General features: G+C 64.1%; 2 protein-coding genes and 1 non-coding gene across 11 annotated transcripts in view; 2 read left to right on the top strand and 1 right to left on the bottom strand.

Moving 5' to 3' along the window:
• Positions 1-4228, top strand: part of AP1B1 (adaptor related protein complex 1 subunit beta 1) — a 28159-nt gene extending 23931 nt beyond the window's left edge. For 7 of the 8 annotated variants that reach the window (XM_071572151.1, XM_071572150.1, XM_071572143.1 and 4 more), the window contains 6 exons: positions 13-158; positions 690-819; positions 1006-1090; positions 1378-1464; positions 2008-2162; positions 3234-4228. In XM_071572151.1, the coding sequence (XP_071428252.1) occupies positions 13-158; positions 690-819; positions 1006-1090; positions 1378-1464; positions 2008-2162; positions 3234-3308 (678 nt within the window). In that variant the 3' untranslated portion in view covers positions 3309-4228. The remainder of the gene's footprint in view (positions 1-12; positions 159-689; positions 820-1005; positions 1091-1377; positions 1465-2007; positions 2163-3233) is intronic. The other variant, XM_071572146.1, reaches the window with a different exon arrangement.
• Positions 279-381, top strand: LOC139680154 (small nucleolar RNA SNORD125). Its single transcript, XR_011699318.1, has one exon. It is a non-coding gene; the product is annotated as a small nucleolar RNA SNORD125 (small nucleolar RNA).
• A 1560-nt stretch (positions 4229-5788) lies between the features above and the next one.
• GAS2L1 (growth arrest specific 2 like 1) lies at positions 5789-17472 on the bottom strand. Of its 2 annotated transcripts, none has more exons than XM_071572156.1 (6): positions 17234-17472; positions 14903-15593; positions 11996-12103; positions 11691-11787; positions 9688-9979; positions 5789-6891 (listed from the first exon to the last, which is right to left on the bottom strand). In XM_071572156.1, the coding sequence occupies exons 2-6, from the start codon at positions 15581-15583 to the stop codon at positions 5883-5885; spliced, it is 2187 nt and encodes a 728-aa protein (XP_071428257.1). In that variant the 5' UTR covers positions 15584-15593; positions 17234-17472; the 3' UTR covers positions 5789-5882. The 2 variants fall into 2 exon arrangements, with proteins under 2 accessions (XP_071428257.1, XP_071428256.1); XM_071572155.1 differs by having other exon boundaries at positions 14939-15593; positions 17234-17317.
• Positions 17473-17518: the final 46 nt, after the last annotated feature.

Below are 17518 nucleotides of genomic sequence, written 5' to 3'. Positions count from 1 at the left end.
TCCTTCTCCCAGGTGTGGCTCCCTGCCATGAAAGCCAAGGGGCTGGAGATCTCTGGCACCTTCAGCAGACAGGGGGGGTCCATCTCCATGGACCTTGTGTTGACCAACAAAGCCCTGCAGGTCATGTCTGACTTTGCCATCCAGTTCAACCGCAACAGGTGAGGTCCCACCTGGGCTGGTGTCACCTGGGACCTGTGGAGGTGCTGCCTGACACCTCCAGGCTCAGCCCTGTAGTGGTTTTGTGCAGAAAAGAGTGGGAGAAAGGAGCTGCAAGAGCTGGGAGCAGCAGCCTCTTGTGATGAGCCTTCTTTCTGATGGCTGTGGTGGTGATGAGCAGCAAACCAAAGCCTCTAAGAAGTTGACTGAAGAGGCTGTTCCTCAGGGCTCTGACCGTTGTTCTGGTGTTTGTCCTGTTGAACTGATGGTTCCTTTTCCCTCAGAATGAGGGAATGGTGCAGGAATGCTAAAAATGGGTGTGAGTCTCTGTAAGAGGAAAGGGGGGGTTTTTGGGGCTGCCCCAGGATGGGCAGGACAGGAACTGACCCCAACCTGGGCTGTGCAGGGGCCGCAAGGTGAGCTGGGTGTTCTGGATGCCAGTGCAGGAAGTCAGGGTGTCCCAGGACAGTCCCTTGTGCCAACACCTGCTGCCCCCCACCCTGATGCCCTGCCCTCCCCGGGTGTCCCCCCAGCTTTGGCCTGGCCCCAGCAGCTCCTCTCCAGGTCCATGCACCGCTGGCCCCCAACCAGTCTGTGGAGATCTCCCTCCCACTCAACACCGTCGGCTCCGTCATGAAGATGGACCCCCTCAACAACCTCCAGGTGGGCAACCCCGAGGGTGTCTGTCCTGGGGAGCTGGGGGTGGGACAGGGCTGCCCTGGGGTGCCTGTGTTCCCTGGTGTGACACCTGGCTCCAGAGGGGTCTGTGGGGTGGGAGGGGCAGCAGTTTGGGAGCCACTCAGGGCTGTAGGTTGGAGGTGTTGGAATCTCCGTGTCCTCCCACCCCAGGTCGCGGTGAAGAACAACATTGACGTCTTCTACTTCAGCACCCTGTACCCCCTGCACATCCTCTTCGTGGAGGACGGCAAGATGGGTGAGTGGGGGCACAGGTGGCCTTGGCTCTGGCAAGGTGCACTCTGTCACCTGTCTGTGGGTGCCCTCCCAGCCCCTGGAGCCCTCCTGATCCCATTCCCCAGGCTGGCACAGCTGGGGAGCCCCCAGAAGCAGGTCACTGCCTTGGGCCTGGCCTTGGGGAGCTGCTGGAGGAGTGGCAGGGTGACATCCCTTGGCTGCCAGGGCTGCTGTGCCCCTGTGCTGTCCCCCTTGGGGGTGGCTGGTGTGGTGGCTCCATCACAGGGTTGGTGTCCTTCCTCACTGCAGAGCGGCAGATGTTCCTGGCCACGTGGAAGGACATTCCCAACGAGAATGAGACCCAGTTCCAGATCAAAGACTGTTCTCTCAACGGAGGTGGGTCCCAACCTGAGCAAGGACTGTGGGGGGCTGAGAGCTCCTTCCCCCCGTGCCCACCAGGAGCAGCTTTCCTTGCCCTTGACTTGCTGTAGGAACTTGGCAGGTTGGAAGCAGATGAGCTTTAAGGTCCCTTCCAGCCCGAACCATCCTGTGCTTCTTCTGTGATTCCAAGTCGCTCTGCCTGGTGGGGTTGTCCCTGCCCTGGGGACAGTTGCTGTGCCCACCCTGGGATCATAAAATCATGGAATTGTTTAGGAGAAGACCTCCAAGATCATGGAGTCCAGCACTGCCAAGGCCTCCACTAACCCACGTCCCCAAGTGCCACATCCACATGACTTTTAAATCCCTCCAGGGTTGGGGACTCCACCACTGCCCTGGGCAGCCTGTTCCAATGCCTGGCCACCCTTTCCATGGATAAATTTTCTCTAACATCCAACCTGACCCTCTCCCATCACAGAGAGGGGAGGAGATGGGGCAGGAGCGGGGCCAGGGAGGGTGTGGGGTCAGCCCAGCCCCTGCAGCCTTTTCCTCCCCTCCCAGATTCCGTGAGCAGCAAACTCCAAGGCAGCAACATCTTCACCATCGCCAAGAGGAACGTGGAGGGCCAGGACATGCTGTACCAGTCCCTGAAGCTCACCAATGGCATCTGGGTGCTGGCAGAGCTCCGGATCCAGCCCAGCAATCCCAGTTTCACGGTGTGTCCCATCCCCTGCCTGCTCCCAAAGCCCCTGGGCAGCTCCCTGCCTTCCCTGCACTGAGCTTGGGGAGGGCTGGGTGGTACATCTGTGGTGGTGGGACCCTCTCAGCTGCTGGTGGTGCTGGTGCCAGTCCTGCTGTCCCTCTGGCTTGGGGAGGGTGACAATTCCCACTGGGCTTCTCCGTGGGAGCAGCTGAAGGACACAGAGAGGTCCCAGCCCACCCTCACAGGTCCATTAAACAAACCCCCAACCCCGTCCCCTTCTCGGGGCATCACTAGCTCTGCCTCGAGCAGGGATCCATCCATGTCTCACCCACGAGCCATCCCAATGTCCTGCTTTCCCTGTCCCCTTCCCACCTCCCTCACAGCCTGTTTTTGGGTTGGGATGGGCTGTGTGACCTTCACTCACCTCTCTGTATCTCCGTCCCTGCCGCCCGCCCTCGCCGGCCCGCCCGCCCTTGCAGGATTTGGAGGTTAGCACGCTGGTTTTCCCCTGGCTTTGGGCTCTCTCTGGCTGCTGCCTGGATATTCCTCCCCCCCTGATTTTTTTTCCTGCCCTGCCAGTCTGTTGGTGCCTCCTGCCTCTCCTTTGGGCAGGGCTGGCATGAGGAGCTGAACAATTTGGAGGGTTGGGTGTTCCCACCACCCTCCTGCTTTCTCTGAGGATGAGGAGAGCTGCCAATCCCTACCCCAAAGGATTCTCCATGAACTCTCCCTGCTTGAGGAGCTAATTTATTTCACAATCATTTAATATTTAAGCAAGTACCCAAAGGTGGCTCATTCCTCTTCGGAGAGGAGGGTGTTTTTGGAGAACCCTTCACCCTGGAGCACCAGGCACTGAATCCAACCCCTGCCTGCCCCCCTGTCTGTGCTGCATGTGGATGTGCTGCCCTGGGATGGTGTTTTGGGGTTTCAGTGTCTTTAACACCCTTTTTTGAGCTGAAATAAGGAGCTGGACCCTGCCATGCCCCGTTGAGAGGGTGCTGCAGCATGCAGGGCTCTGCTTTGGGGCTGGGGGCTCTCCAGGGTGGGGTGAGATGCCATGACCCCCCTTCCCTCTCTCCCACAGTTATCCCTGAAATGCCGAGCTCCAGAGGTGTCCCAGTACGTCTACCAAGCCTACGAGACCATCCTGAAGAACTGAGGTGCTGCTGCAGCCCATCCTTTTCCTCCTCCTCCTCTCCTCCCTTTCCCGCCCGAGGAAGCGGGGCTGGATCCATGTGCATGTCTCCTTTCCTTCCTGCCAAGGAAGCAGCCCCTGGGACTCTCCCCTTGCTGCTGGGGCTGGGGGGAGCACAGGGGGAGCAGAGGGGCTGCCCCCAGTCCCTGCATCCCTGTAGCAATCCCTGTGTGAGTGATGCCGTGTCCTCCTCGCTGGTGTTGCTCCCTCAAGATCCCCGTTTTCACCCTCTGGCTCCCTCTGGGAGCTGCTGTACATGGGGGGGCTGCTCTTCCACCTCCCAAAAACCCACTTCCCCACTGACCCTGGGTCTCTTGGAGTGGTGTCTGGTGGTGGGTTCAGCATTCCAAACCCTGGGAATAGCACCTGGGGGCTCACACCCAGCCTGGTTGGGCCCAAAGTGCTGTAGGACTGGGGGGCTCTGGCTGCTGATCCCCCTGGTGTCCTGGGATTCAGGGCTCAGTGCACCTGGAGCAGGTGGGAAACAGCACTGGCTTCTCTGCCCTCTCTCCTGCCTCTCCCTGCTTTTGTCCCCTGGTTCAGCAGAGCAGTGGGTGACCCCCCAGCCCTTCAGAGAGGGTCTCCTTTGCATGGGAGCCCTTCCCAAAGCTCCCAGAAGGGCTTGAGGAGCTCAGATTTGAGCCTGTATTTAATATGCAGGTAAAAAAAAAAAGGACTTTTCCAGTCCCCTCCAGCATCAGCTGTGGGGCTGGGAGGGCTCTGAGTGCCCCCTCACCCCTCCCCAGCCCCGTGGCTCCCTCTGCTCCCACTGGCACCCCTGGATGATTCCCTGGGGGTGACACTGCTCCTTTTCCCCCAGATGAAGCCGTGGGTCCCCCCTCCCTCGAAGCAGGAAATCTCTTAATATATGGAAGATAAATCTATTGTGTGCTCACTGGTTTGAAGAGGAGGTTAAATAAAGGTGACACCTGCCCACGGACACACGGGGCGGGGCTGTGTCCCGGCGATCCCGAGGGAAGCAGGATGCTGGGAGCTTCCTGCCAGCAGTGCCCTGGCCTTGCAGGGGCAGATAAGCCTGGCCTGGTGGCTCTTGGCCTCTGGCACAGCAGAGGCTGACACAGCAAATGGCCCATGGCCAGGGGACAGGGGGACAGTCACCCCTCAGGGACAGGATGGGCCTGGTTGCTCCAGGCTCTGCTCCCAGAGTCTCTTGTGGAGCCACCCAGGGCTAAGGTGGCCCTGCAGCCCAGTTTGGGGGATGCTGAGGGTGCCCCTGAGCCCCTCCTGGGGTGGCTCATTCCTGTGGGGTGCGTGACAGTCCCTGGTGAGGGTGGGAGCACTGAGCCCTGCCAGGCATCCTGGCACCATGGCTGAGCACTGGTGCTGCTCTGGGACACCTCATGGGGTACCAGAGCTGCTCCAGGACCACCCACAGGACGCTGGCACTGCACTGGAACATTCCACAGGGCCCTGGTGCTGCTCTGGGACACCCCAAGGGACAGCCCCAGTCCCAGGGCAGTGGGAGGACAGGTATCTGAGGACCTTTGAGACCCCTCTGGTTCCCCTCAACCTGCCCAGCCCTTGGAACAGGTCCAGGCCCCCTGGGTAAGCAGCCCTTGGGTGAAGGGTCTCGGCCATGGGGTGCTTTGGGCTCCAGGGACCCCCCTGGAGGGGTCCCAGATGCAGCCCAGGGATCCCCATGGCTGCAATGGGGGTGCAGAACACCAGGGATCACCCTCACCCTGGCTCTTCACTGCTCCAACCCTGCTGGGACCCCCCAGGGCCCTCCTCCCTTGAGCCCCCCCAGACAGATGACCAGACGTGGTGGGCGCAGCTCTGTTGGTCTTTACTGGCTTGAGAGGACATGCAGGGCCAGAGGGGTGGGGGCCATGGGGGCCTGGGCTGGGGGCTCCAGGCACAGCCCTGTCCCACCCTGGGGACATGGACACGAGCTGTGGGCAGTGCTGGGGCTGGAGGGGACAAAGTGACACCCCTGACAAACTGCATGTCCCCAAGTCATCTCAGGGATGGAGGGAAGAGGAAGCGAAGGGACAGGAGAGGAGGTGACCAAGAAGAGGTAAAAAAAGAGGAGGAAAGTGACCAAGGCAATGAGGACAAGACAAGAGGAGGACAAGGTCAAGAAGAGAAAATGATAAGGACATGAAGGCCAAGGAGAAGATGAGAAATAAAAGGCAGCCAAAAGAGAGATAAGAGAAGACAAGATGAGGAGGAGGATGACAAGAATAGCCAGAAGAGGAGGAGAAGACAAGAACACAAGGAAAACGAGAGAAAAATGAGGAGAGATGAAAAGACCAAGCTAAGAGACAGGTGCTCTCCAGCCCTACTCCCAGGTGCCAGTTCTGCTCTGCCACCACCACTGTGACCACCCCATGGAGCTGCTGCTCCTTGCTGGGCCCACCCCCAATGCCAACAGTCACCGAGTGAAGGTGTCCTGGCCACCCCCAGTCCATGTCCATCACCCTGCCAGGGGTCTCCACGCAGGTGCCACCTCCAGGGGCCACTCCAGGATGTCCCCAGGGATTGCTGGGACCTGCCATAGCCACCGAGCTGAGCCCCTCACGGCCACGTGTCCTCCTCCAGCCCCTCGCGCTCCCGCGGGGCCCAGGTGGGCTCCAGGAGGGAGGAGAAGACGTTCTGCAGAGCCCCCCAGGCCTTGGGGCTGCCGTTGTGGGCGCGGGAGGTCCCCGCCCCATATCCCCGCGGGGTGGGGATCCGGGAGGGCGCCCTGTGGGGCTGCGTGTCCAGCCGGGGCTTGGCCCAGGGCCGGCGTGGGGGCGTGGACACCCCCGGGCCGGGGGTCTCCTCCATCTCCAGCAGCTCGTCCTCGCCCGGCGCCCAGTCGGTGTCGGAGCCGGGGTTGCCCGGGGCGTCCCGGTGCTCCCAGGAGGCCGGGAAGCAGCAGCTCTCGTCGGAGGAGCTGGAGAGGGTGGAGCGGCGCCTGAGCTGGCCCGCGGTGGGGTTGGACGGCAGCGCGGGGCACACGCCGTTGTTGTTCCCGTCGCTGTTCCCGCTGCGCCGCCCGTCCTCGGCGGGCAGCCCGTGCTTGGCGAACACGTTCAGGGAGGAGGACGAGGACGACGAGGAGCAATAGGCCGAGTCGGCGGTGGCGGGGGGCGCGGGGGGGCTCTCGGTGTCCCCCAGCTGCTCCAGCAGCCGCGTGTTGGCCAGGAATTCCTCCTCCAGCCGCTGGAACAGCCGCTGCTCCTGCCCGGGCTCCAACCAGCGAGGGGCCCGCAGCCTCCGCGCCAGCTCCTCGGGGTCCCCGGGGCCGGGCCGGGGGTCCCGCCGTCCCCCGGGAGCGCCGCCCGGCGCGGGGGGCTCTGCCCGTGCCCACGAGTGCTGCCCGTCGGGGCGGCGGCGGATGAGCAGCAGCGGGGCGGGGCCGCGCGCGGGGCTGCGGGACGCGCGGGGGGACCCGCGGGGGGATGCGGGGGCGCGGGGGGACCCCGGCGCGGGGTCCGGGGGGTCCCGGCGGGCCGGGGGGCGGCGGGGGCCGCTCTGCGCGGAGGCGGCCGAGGAGTCGCTGTCGCCCGAGCAGCGGCGGGAGCGCGCGGGGGCGCGCGGCCTGGGGAGGGGGGACAGTGAGCGCCCTGTTGTGTCCCCACCTCGGGGCACCTCCGCATTAAACCCTCCCCTCACTGCGCCCGCCCAAGTCACCCCCGCCGTTGTACTCCCCCCGCACTGGGCACCCCCGCCTTTGCACCTTCCCCATGGAACCCCACCAGTGGACCCCTCCAAAGAACCCCCACATTGCACCCCCTTTAAACCCTCACAGTGCACCCCATCCATTGCACCTCCCCATTGAACCTCACCCCATTGAATACTCCCAAGTCACTCCCCCATACCCCCCCCCATTGCATTGCCCCCCATTGGACCCCTCCCCCCCTTTGCACCCCTCCCCATGGAATATCATCAATGGACCCCTCCACCGAACCCCGCCCCCCATTGCACCCCTCCACTGATCCCCTCCCAGGGCACTCCCATCACATCTCCCCACTGAAACCACCATTGCTCTCATTATTGCACCCCCCTCCCCCCACTGAACCCATCCCCATGGAACCCCCCCTTTGAACCCCTCCATAGTGAACCCCTCCCCATTCTCCCCCATGGCACCCCAAATTCCCTCCACCGAACCCCATTTCCCTCCCCACTGCCCCCTCCATTGAACCTCCCCCACTGAACCCTCCCATCACACCCCACATTCCCTCCATTGCACCCCATTACCCTCCATTGCCTCCCCCACTGCTCCCTCCATTGAATCCCTCCCATTGCACCCCCACATTCTTCCCACTTCATCCCGCCATTCCCCCTCACTGCACCCACATTCCCTCCCTTGAACCCCATTTCCCTCCCCATTGCCCCCTCCATTGATTCCCTCCATTTAACCCCACATTGTACTCCCATTCTCCCCCTTCCCCATTTCCCTTCATTACACCCCCCTGCACTCCGTGTTCCCTCCACTGAACCCCATTTAACTTCCCTTGGACCCCTATTGCCCCCATTATCCCCCTTTCATCCCTCATTGCACCCCACTTTCCCTCCACTGAACCCCACATTGAACCCTCCCATTGTACCCCACTCCCCCTCCCTGCACCCCACTTGCATGCCAGATTCCCTCCACTGAACCCCATTTCCCTTCCCTTGCCCCCACTGCACCCCTCCATTAAACCCCCCCACTGAAACTCCCCCATTCTGTCACCAACCATTCCTCCTCATTGCACTCCCCACTGTACCCCCCATTCCCTCCATTGCACCCCATTACCCTGCACTGCCTCCCCCATTGCCCCTCCACTGAACCCCCCGAACCCCACATTTCACCCCCCATCTCCCCTGTCACCCCCATTCCCCCTCACTTCACCCCCACTGCACCCCACATTCCCACCACTGAAACCCATTTCACCCCCTGCCCCCTTCATTGAAACCCCCCATTCTCCCCCTTCACCCCTCATTGAACCCCACATTCCCTCCCTTGAACCCCATTTCCATCCCCACTGTCCCCTCATTGCACGCCCCATTAAATCCCCCACTGCCCCCCTGACATCCCCCCACATGCCCCCACTGCACACCCCATTTCCCCTGCTTGTAGCCCCCATTCACTCCCCACACAGCCCTCCATTTCCCCCTCAATTCCTCCCTGCCCCTGCCCTCACAGAGCCCCCATTGCCCCCCATTGCATCCCCCACTGCCCCCCATTGCATCCCCCCACTGCCCCCCTTGCATCCCCCATTGCCCCCCATTCCATCCCCCCACTGCCCCCCATTGCATCCCCCATTGCCCCCCATTCCATCCCCCCACTGTCCCCCATTGCATCCCCCATTGCCCCCCATTCCATCCCCCCACTGCCCCCATTGCATCCCCCATTGCCCCCCATTGCATCCCCCCACTGCCCCCCATTGCATCCCCCATTGCCCCCCATTCCATCCCCCACTGCCCCCCATTGCATCCCCCATTGCCCCCCATTCCATCCCCCCATTGCCCCCCATTCCATCCCCCCACTGCCCCCCATTGCATCCCCCCACTGCCCCCCATTGCATCCCCCATTGCCCCCCATTCCATCCCCCACTGCCCCCCATTGCATCCCCCATTGCCCCCCATTCCATCCCCCCACTGCCCCCCATTCCATCCCCCCACTGCCCCCCACTGCATCCCCCATTGCCCCCCATTCCATCCCCCCACTGCCCCCCATTCCATCCCCCCACTGCCCCCCACTGCATCCCCCATTGCCCCCCATTCCATCCCATTCCCCCCACTGCCTTCCCAATGATTCCATTCCTCCCTCACTGCCCTCCCCACTGCCCTCCCTCACTGAACCCCCTTTACACCTTCATTCCCTCACATTGTACCTCCATTTCACCCCAAATTCCTCCCATTGCCCCTGCAATGATTTCCCCATTGCCCCCACTGCACCCTCCAGTACCTCCAGTGCCCCCCTCCGTTGCCCCCCACTACCCCCATTGCCCCCACAATGATTTCCCCAGTCTCCCCCTCATTGTACACCCCCATCGAACCCCCACTGCCCACCCATTACACCCCCCAACTCCACCTTCCAGTACCTCCCATTGTCCCCAATGATTTCATTCCCCTTCACTGCCTCCCCACTGCCCTCCCAGTACCTCCCATTCCATCCCCAGTATCTCCCACTGCCCCACAAAGATTCCCTCGTTCCCCCTTTATTGCACTCCCATTTAACCCCCCCTTGCCCTCCATTAACCCCTTCATTGCCCCCCATTAACCTCCCACTCCCCCCTCGTTGCCCCCCCAATAACTCCCCCATGGCCCCCTGCCCCTCCCTCAGGGCTGAGCCCCCGCAGAGGGGTCGAGGCGCCGTGTTGGGGTCCCCCCGGCCCCGGGGGTGCCCTACCTGGCCGTGCCGGCTCCGCGGGGCTCTGCGGGGCTGCGGGAGGGGCTGCTGGAGCCGGACGGGGGGGCCGCCCCGCCCCGGGGGGGCAAACACTCCTGCCTGGGCTGCCTGGGGGGGTCCCCGCCCGCCCTGGGCTGGTGGCCCCGCTCTGTCCTGGCGTGGCCGCTGTCCCCTCCCGCGGCAGGCCGGGGGCGCCGGGGGATGCTGGGGCTGGAGGCACGGGACGAGGGGGGGCCGGGAGCTGCTTTTTGGGGGGACATCCCCGGGGGACGGGGCTGGGGCAGGCGGTGAGCTGGAACGGAGAGGGGGGAGGTCAGAGGGGGCACCCCCCCTCAGCATCCATCCCCCCTCAGCATCCTTCCCTCAGCATCCATCTCCCCTCAGCATCACCCTCCCTCAGCATCCATCCCCCCTCAGCACCCTTCTCCCCTCAGCATCCATCCCCCTCAGCATCCATCCCCCCTCAGCATCATCCTCCCTCAGCATCATCCTCCCTCAGCATCCATCCCCCTCAGCATCCACCCCCTCTCAGCATCCTCTCCCCCTCAGCATCCACCCCCCCTCAGCATCCATCTCCCCTCAGCATCCACCCGCCCTCAGCATCCATCTCCCCTCAGCATCCACCCCCCCTCAGCATCCATCTCCCCTCAGCATCCATCTCCCCTCAGCATCCATCCCCCCTCAGCATCCATCTCCCCTCAGCATCCATCTCCCCTCAGCATCCATCCCCCTCAGCATCCATCTCCCCTCAGCATCCATCTCCCCTCAGCATCCACCCCCTCTCAGCATCCACCCCCCTCAGCATCCATCTCCCCTCAGCATCCACCCCCCCTCAGCATCCATCTCCCCTCAGCATCCATCTCCCCCCAGCATCCACCCCCCTCAGCATCCACCCCCCTCAGCATCCATCCCCCCTCAGCATCCACCCCCTCAGCATCCATCTCCCCCCAGCATCCACCCCCCTCAGCATCCACCCCCACTCAGCATCCACCCCCCTCAGCATCCACCCCCCCTCAGCATCCACCCCCCTTAGCATCCACCCCCCCTCAGCATCCATCCCCCCTCAGCATCCACCCCCCCTCAGCATCCATCTCCCCTCAGCATCCATCTCCCCTCAGCATCCATCCCCCTCAGCATCCATCTCCCCTCAGCATCTACCCCCCTCAGCATCTACCCCCCTCAGCATCCATCCCCCCTCAGCATCCATCTCCCCTCAGCATCCATCTCCCCCCAGCATCCACCCCCCTCAGCATCCACCCCCCTCAGCATCCATCCCCCCTCAGCATCCACCCCCCCCTCAGCATCCACCCCTCCTCAGCATCCACCCCCCTCAGCATCCTCTCCTCCTCAGCATCCATCCCCCCTCAGCATCCACCCCCCTCAGCATCCATCTCCCCTCAGCATCCATCCCCCCTCAGCATCCACCCCCCTCAGCATCCATCCCCCCTCAGCATCCATCCTCCCTCAGCATCCACCCCCCCTCAGCATCCACCCCCCCTCAGCATCCATCTCCCCCCAGCATCCACCCCCCTCAGCATCCATCTCCCCTCAGCATCCTTCCCCCCTCAGCACACACACCCCCACCCCCCCAGCACCCGGCTGTATCCCAGGATGTGTGTTAACACGTCAGGAATTAATTAGGGGAAAAGAGCACCACCACTCTTCTCGCCCCTTTGATCCCCTTCCAGCCGGATCAGCGGCCCTGAGCTCAGCCCCAGCGAATGGGGACCCACAAAAATACTGGGAGTGGAGCCCCATGGAAAACCAGGGAACAGAGCCCCACAGAGAACCCGGAATGGGGCCTGATGGAGAGCCAGGGAATGAGGCCCCATGTAGAACAGGGAATGGGGCCCCGTGGAGAGCCAGGGAATGGGGCCCCAAGGAACAGAACCCAATGGAGAATCAAGGGATGGACCCTCACAGAGAGCCAGGGAATGGGGCCCCCCGGAGCACAAGGGGTGGCAGCCCGTGCCACGGTGGGTGGCGGTCCCGGGGACACTCACAGAGCGCAGCACAGCGACACGGGTCGTGCTTGTCCAGGTAATGTTCCAGTGTGTCCCAGCCCCCGCCCACGCGCACCATGACGTGGCTTCTCAGCACCTGCGGGCAGCCCCATTGTCACCTGCCTGTCCCCCCCTTCCCGGGCGCCCTCAGGGCCACCAACTGCCCCCCAGGACCCCCATGTGGGGAGTAAATCCAACTCAGGGTCCCTCTGGACGGGCCCCAGGAGCGGGATAAGGAGGAGGGAGGGGGATCCCGGCGTGAGGGGGCAATGGGGAGAGGAGGTGAGGGGTGTGGGGGCTCTTACTCGGACGAAGATGAGCGTGTTGGAGTCTCCCACTTTGTACTTCCCCTCGGAGACCTTGACCATGGGGAATTGCGAGGGGCAGGAGCAGCAGCCCAGGATCTCCCGCACCTGCCGGCACAGAGGGGAGGGGTCGGTGGGGCGTGGACCCCCCGCTATGGGAAGATCTCGCTATGGGGCGGCCCCACGGATTGTTGCACACGGAGGGGCTCTGTGGAGCCCACGGAGAGCCGGCGGTGCCCCCCGGGCTGGCACTCCCCTCTCCCAGCCCTGGGAAGCACCTGGGTGGGAGCAGCTCCCACGGCATTCCCAGGTGTTGGGGAGCATCCACAGCACCCCTGGGGGGCCTCCCATGGGCAGGCACCCCCTGGCAGGCTGAGAACGGGCACAACTCTCGCCATCTGGGAACCCCCGGGTGAGGGGACCAAACACTCCCAAACCCCGCTCATCCCCAAACCCCGGGGCTGTGGGTCCCACCGTGGGGCAGGACCCACAGCCCCCATAGAAATGGGGCAAATCCCGGGTTTTTTGTGCCTCCCCCTCAACGTGAACATCTGGCAGAGGTACAGGGGGAGCGGGAGGATTTGGGGGGCCGGGCAGGGGACCCCCAGGGCCGTGGGCAGTGCTGTGTGCCAGCTGCCGGCTCGATCTGCCGGGCTGACGTCAGGGATTAGGCTGGAGCCACGGGGGGACGTGGGGACATGGGCACAGCCCGGCCCAGCCCGGCCCGGGGGTCACAGCGCCGCCTCACCCCGGGCTTTGGGGGTGTTTCAGTAACGCCCCGAGTTTTAGGGGGTTTTCTCGCCGTGGTGCCCATCACAGGGTCCGCAGGGTCCGGCCAGGGCAGGATGTGCCCGCTGCGGGTCCCACCCTGGGGTCAGGGACAGCCCCAGAGTGGGGAAACTGAGGCACGGGGGGGGGGGGGGGGGCTGCGGTGAGGGGGTGCTGACCCCGCTGCCACCCCGGGGGGGCACCTGGGCACCATCCGGGCCGGACCCCGCTCCGCCAGGCTCCTCCCCGCCTCCAGCACTGCCCATAAAAGCCGATGGTGAGGAATTACGCAGCCCGGAAAAATGCAGCGGGGGTTGGCAGTGCCCGGCCAGGGGGGCCTGGGGGGGCAACAGCGGGGGGTGGCAACAGCGGGGGGGACAGTGGTGGAGGGGGGGCAACAGCGAGGAGAGAACCCCCCCTTTGCAGCAGCGCTGGGAGGAGGAGGGTGCAGGATGCTCTTTAATGAGGGACTTAATGAGGAATTGGGGTTTCAATTAAAAAATGGCTTTGGGCTTAGGGAGTCAGGGGAGGGCAGAGCCCCCCTGTGTCCCCCCCAGCCCTGGATTAATCCGCTGCCTTGAGCGCGGGACGGATCCCACACCCAGCCCAGCTTTAATCCCTCCTGAGCTCCCAACCCCCGGGGGGGTCCCTGCACCCTCCTTTGTGACACCCCAAATTGTGGTTGTGAGCAGCCCGATGTCCCCTCCATGTCCCCATTTCCATCCCCGGGGACATCAGCCCCGAAGTGGTGGGAGGAGGAGGAGCAGGTCCTGGTCCCCATCCCATGGGGAGGAGGTGGCAGGGGCACAGGTGGCACCTGTGACCCCCCTGTGAGTCTGGCACTGGGCACCCAAATAACCCTCCTGGAGTCAGGGGGCTCCATGGGAGCCTGGTGGGTGACGAGGAGCACCTGTGGCCAATGAGAGCTGGGATGGGTGGGTGGAGGACATCCTATGGACCACAGAGCACCCTGTTGGGTGGATAGAAAGGACCTTCCATGGACCATAGAGATGAGAAGGGCCCTCCCATGGATCATAGAGATGAGCAGGACCTCCCATGGATCACAGAGCACAACAGTGCGTGAGCAGAGGGGACTTCCTGGGGCCCACAGAGACATGTGGGACCTTTCATGGATCATAGAGAAAGGTGGGACCTCCCATGGACCACAGAGCATTCCTCTGGGTGGGTAGAAAGGACCTCCCATGGATGACAGAGAACCCTGTTGGGTGGATAGACAGGACCTCCTGGGGGTCATAGAGACAGGTGGGACCTCCCATGAACCACAGAGCACCCTGTTGGGTGGACAGACACTCTCCCACAGGACACAGACAGGTGGGACCTCCCATGGATCATGGAGAATCCCGCTGGGTGGACAAAAAGGACCTCCCATGGACCACAGAGACAGACAGGACCTCTCAGAGACTACAGAGCATCCCATTGGGTGGACAGACAGAACCTCCCATGGACCACAGAGACAGGGAAGACCTCCTGAGGGCCATAGAGATGGGTGGGAGTTCTCATGAGCCAGAGAGCACCCCATTGACTGGACAGACAGGACCTCTCAGAGACTACAGATCACACCCTTGGGTGGACAGACAGAACCTCCCATGGACCACAGAGCATCCCATTGGGTGGACAGACAGAACCTCCCATGGACCACAGAGCACCCCACTGGGTGGACAGACAGAACCTCCCATGGACCACAGAGCACCCCACCGGGTGGACAGACAGGACCTCCCATGCACCACAGAGACAGACAGGACCTCCCATGCACCAAAGAGCATCCCGTTGGGTGGACAGACAGGACCTCCCATGGACCACAGAGCATCCCATTGGGTGGACAGACAGGACCTCCCATGGACCACAAACCATCCCATTGGGTGGACAGACAGAACCTCCCATGCACCACAGAGCACCCCGTTGGGTGGACAGACAGAACCTCCCATGCACCACAGAGCACCCCACCGGGTGGACAGACAGAACCTCCCATGCACCACAGAGCACCCCGTTGTGTGGACAGACAGAACCTCCCACGGACCACAGAGACAGACAGGACCTCCCACAGAGCACAGAGCCCCCGCTGGGTGGACAGAGAGGCCCTGGCGGTGCCCGGGGCTGGGTGGCCGGCGAGGCCCTCACCCAGGCACAGGGCTCCCAGGGGAGCGCGTGTCTCACCAGCTCGTCCAGGTTCTTGAGGTCGCAGAGGGTGATGGGCCGGGCGTGGCCGGGGAAGGCGCCCGCCCGGGCATCCCGGCTCTCCCGGCGCGTGCCCAGCGCGCCGTCGGCCATTTGGTCCCTCATCTCCTCCTCGATCTCCTCCTCCATCTGGATCAGCATGGGGGCCAACATCCCAAACTTGGAGCCCCTCCTGGCCACCTCCAGCAGGCAGAGGACAAAGTTCTTCTCGTTCTTCTTCAGCACCAAGTCGTTGGTCTCGAACATGAGGACGTCCTGGATGCCCAGGTCCTGCCGGCACCACTGGATGAAGTTGGAGACGTTATCCCGGGCGATGAAGGAACCAGGCACCACGTTCTTGGCCTGGAAGACCACCTCGTTCTGGGGGACCCGCATGTGGGCGGCAGCCTCGGGGTGCCGCTCCTGGAAGTCCAGGGCGGTGCGGTTGACGTTGTTGGCGTGGCGGCAGAGGTGACAGCCCGTCTCCAGGCTCTCCAGGAAGGTGTCCACCTGGATGTCCAGGTCGTAGAGGGTGTTGAACCACTCGGCCAGGTCCTCCTTCATGGCCTCCAGGTACTCCTCGCTGGAGCGGAAGGGGCGGATGCTCTTGGAGGCGGCCGACTGGATGTGGCTGGAGTTGGCCATGGTGAGCTGCCTGTGGGGGGCAGCGGGTGCTGTTATGGGCAGGTGACACCCCTCAGTGCCCCCAGGACCACCCCCCATCCTGGTGCCTCCCAAACTAGAGTTTGGTCACCTTGGTGACCCCTCTGTGCCTCAGTTTCCCCTACCTGTGGGCAGGAAGGGTCACCATTGCCACCACCCTCTCCAGGACCTCCCTGAATCCTGCCAGGACCGTGAGCACCCCTGCCCCATGTTCCCCCATCCCCTGTTTCCCACCCTGTTTCCCCCCACCCCATGTCCCTCCACCCTGTGTGTCCCACTGACCCCATGTCCCCTCACCCTGTGCCCCCACCCAATGTCCCCTCCAAAGGGTTAATGAGCCCCTTGTCACACATGTCCCACCCAGGGTCCCACTGTGGGGCTGGGGCAGAGAGAGGACCCACTCCTCCAAAATCTGCCAAGTCATGGTGGGTGTCCCCACCCCATTGGCCCCGCCCTGGGAGCAGGTGACACCCCAAGGGATGGCAGTGCCAGGGGCAGGGAGACCCCCCAACCCAAGCAGGTGGTCCAAACCCAAGTGGGTGCCCTGGGGTGGGGTGGGTGGGGGGCACTCAGCCATGGGGAGGGGTTGCACCTGGAGGGGCCCCCACGGCCCTCCCCAACCCAGGGTGGGTACAAGAGCTGGTGACCCCTCTGCAGGGGTGTCACCCCCTCCCGAGTGGGGAGAGGGCAATGCCCTCCAGTGCCCCCTTTACCCCCAGACCCACAGCCTGGGAGGGGGGGCATCATTCTTGGGGGTGTCCCTACTGCTGCTAGAGGCGTTTCTTTGTTGGGGGGTCCCCTTCCCTTGCTGAGGTTGGGGTGTGGTCCCTTTCCCCCGGAGTGGGGATTGTGTCCCTATTGGGAGAGGTCCTGTGCCCTCGGGGGGCAGGGTGTGTGTCCTTCCCTGTTGGGGGTGTCCCTATTGCAGGGTGGTCCCTTTCCCTGTTGGGGGGGTGGGTTATCCCTATTGGGAAGGGTCCCTACAGGGGAGGGGGTGTCCCTGTTGTGGGGTGGCCCCTTTCCTTGGGGTGGGGGTGTCCCTACTGGGAGGGTCTCTATAAGGGAGGGGGTGTCGTTGTTGGGGGGGATGGTGTATTGTCCCTGCTGGGATGGGGTGTCTGTACCCGGGGGGTTCCCCTTTCCCATGTGGGGGTGTGGGTGTCTATCAGGGGGTCCCAGGGTTCCCTTTTCCTGGGGGGGGATGTCTATCTGGTGGTCCCCCTCTCCTATAGAGGAGTGGGTGTCTATCAAGGGGTCCCCCTTTCCAGTGTAGGGGTGGGTGTCTATCAGGGGGTCCCAGGGTTCCCTTTTCCCGGGGGCTCTGGGTGTCCATCAGGGAGTCCCCCTCTCCCATAGCAGGGTGGGTGTCTATCAGGGGGTCCCGGGGTTCTCCTCTCCCGGGGGGGTGAGTGGGTGTCTCTCAGGGGGTCCCCCTCTCCCGAAGGCTGTGGATGTCTCTCAGGGGGTCCCCCTTTCCAGTGGAGGGGTGGGTGTCTCTCAGGGGGTCCCCCTTTCCCGGGGGGGGGGGGGGGGGCTGCGGGTGTCTATCAGGGGGTCTCCCCCTCCCGGGGTGGTGTCGGAGGGGTCTCTGTGGGTCTGGGTGGGGGCACACGGGGGTCCCCCCGCACTCACCGCCGCCGCTCCGCGCTGCGCTCCGGCCGGGCCGGGCCCTCGCCCCGCTCCGCGCCGGCCGCGGCTCCAGCGCAGGGGGGGCCCCGCCGCCATCGGCCGCCGCAGCGGCCCGGGGGGTCCGGGGGGCCCGGGGGGCGGCCCGGGGGGTGGCCGGGGGGCGGCCCGGGGGGGCACAGCCAGGCTCGGCCGCCGCAGCCCCGCGGAGCCGCCGCCGCCGCCGCCGCGCCCCGGCCGGGAAGTCGGAGGCGGCCCAGAAAGGGCCGGGACGGGGGAGGCGGCGGCGGG

This window comes from Pithys albifrons, chromosome 17 (genome assembly GCF_047495875.1).
Source record: "Pithys albifrons albifrons isolate INPA30051 chromosome 17, PitAlb_v1, whole genome shotgun sequence".
In the NCBI taxonomy this organism is placed as follows: domain Eukaryota; kingdom Metazoa; phylum Chordata; class Aves; order Passeriformes; family Thamnophilidae; genus Pithys; species Pithys albifrons.
This window is presented reverse-complemented; position numbering and strand designations above follow the sequence as displayed.

Bases quoted from the DNA above. Each gene is read 5' to 3' on its own strand.
- GAS2L1 (XM_071572156.1), bottom strand. From the start codon at position 15,583: ATGGCCAACTCCAGCCACATCCAGTCGGCCGCCTCCAAGAGCATCCGC. The intron at 12,104-14,902 runs GTGAGGGCCTCG...CTGTGCCGGCAG, and splicing joins CCTGGGAGCCCTGTGCCTGG to GTGCGGGAGATCCTGGGCTG. The intron at 6,892-9,687 runs GTAGGGCACCCC...CCCCCTCCCCAG, and splicing joins CGCGGAGCCGGCACGGCCAG to GCCGCGCGCCCCCGCGCGCT.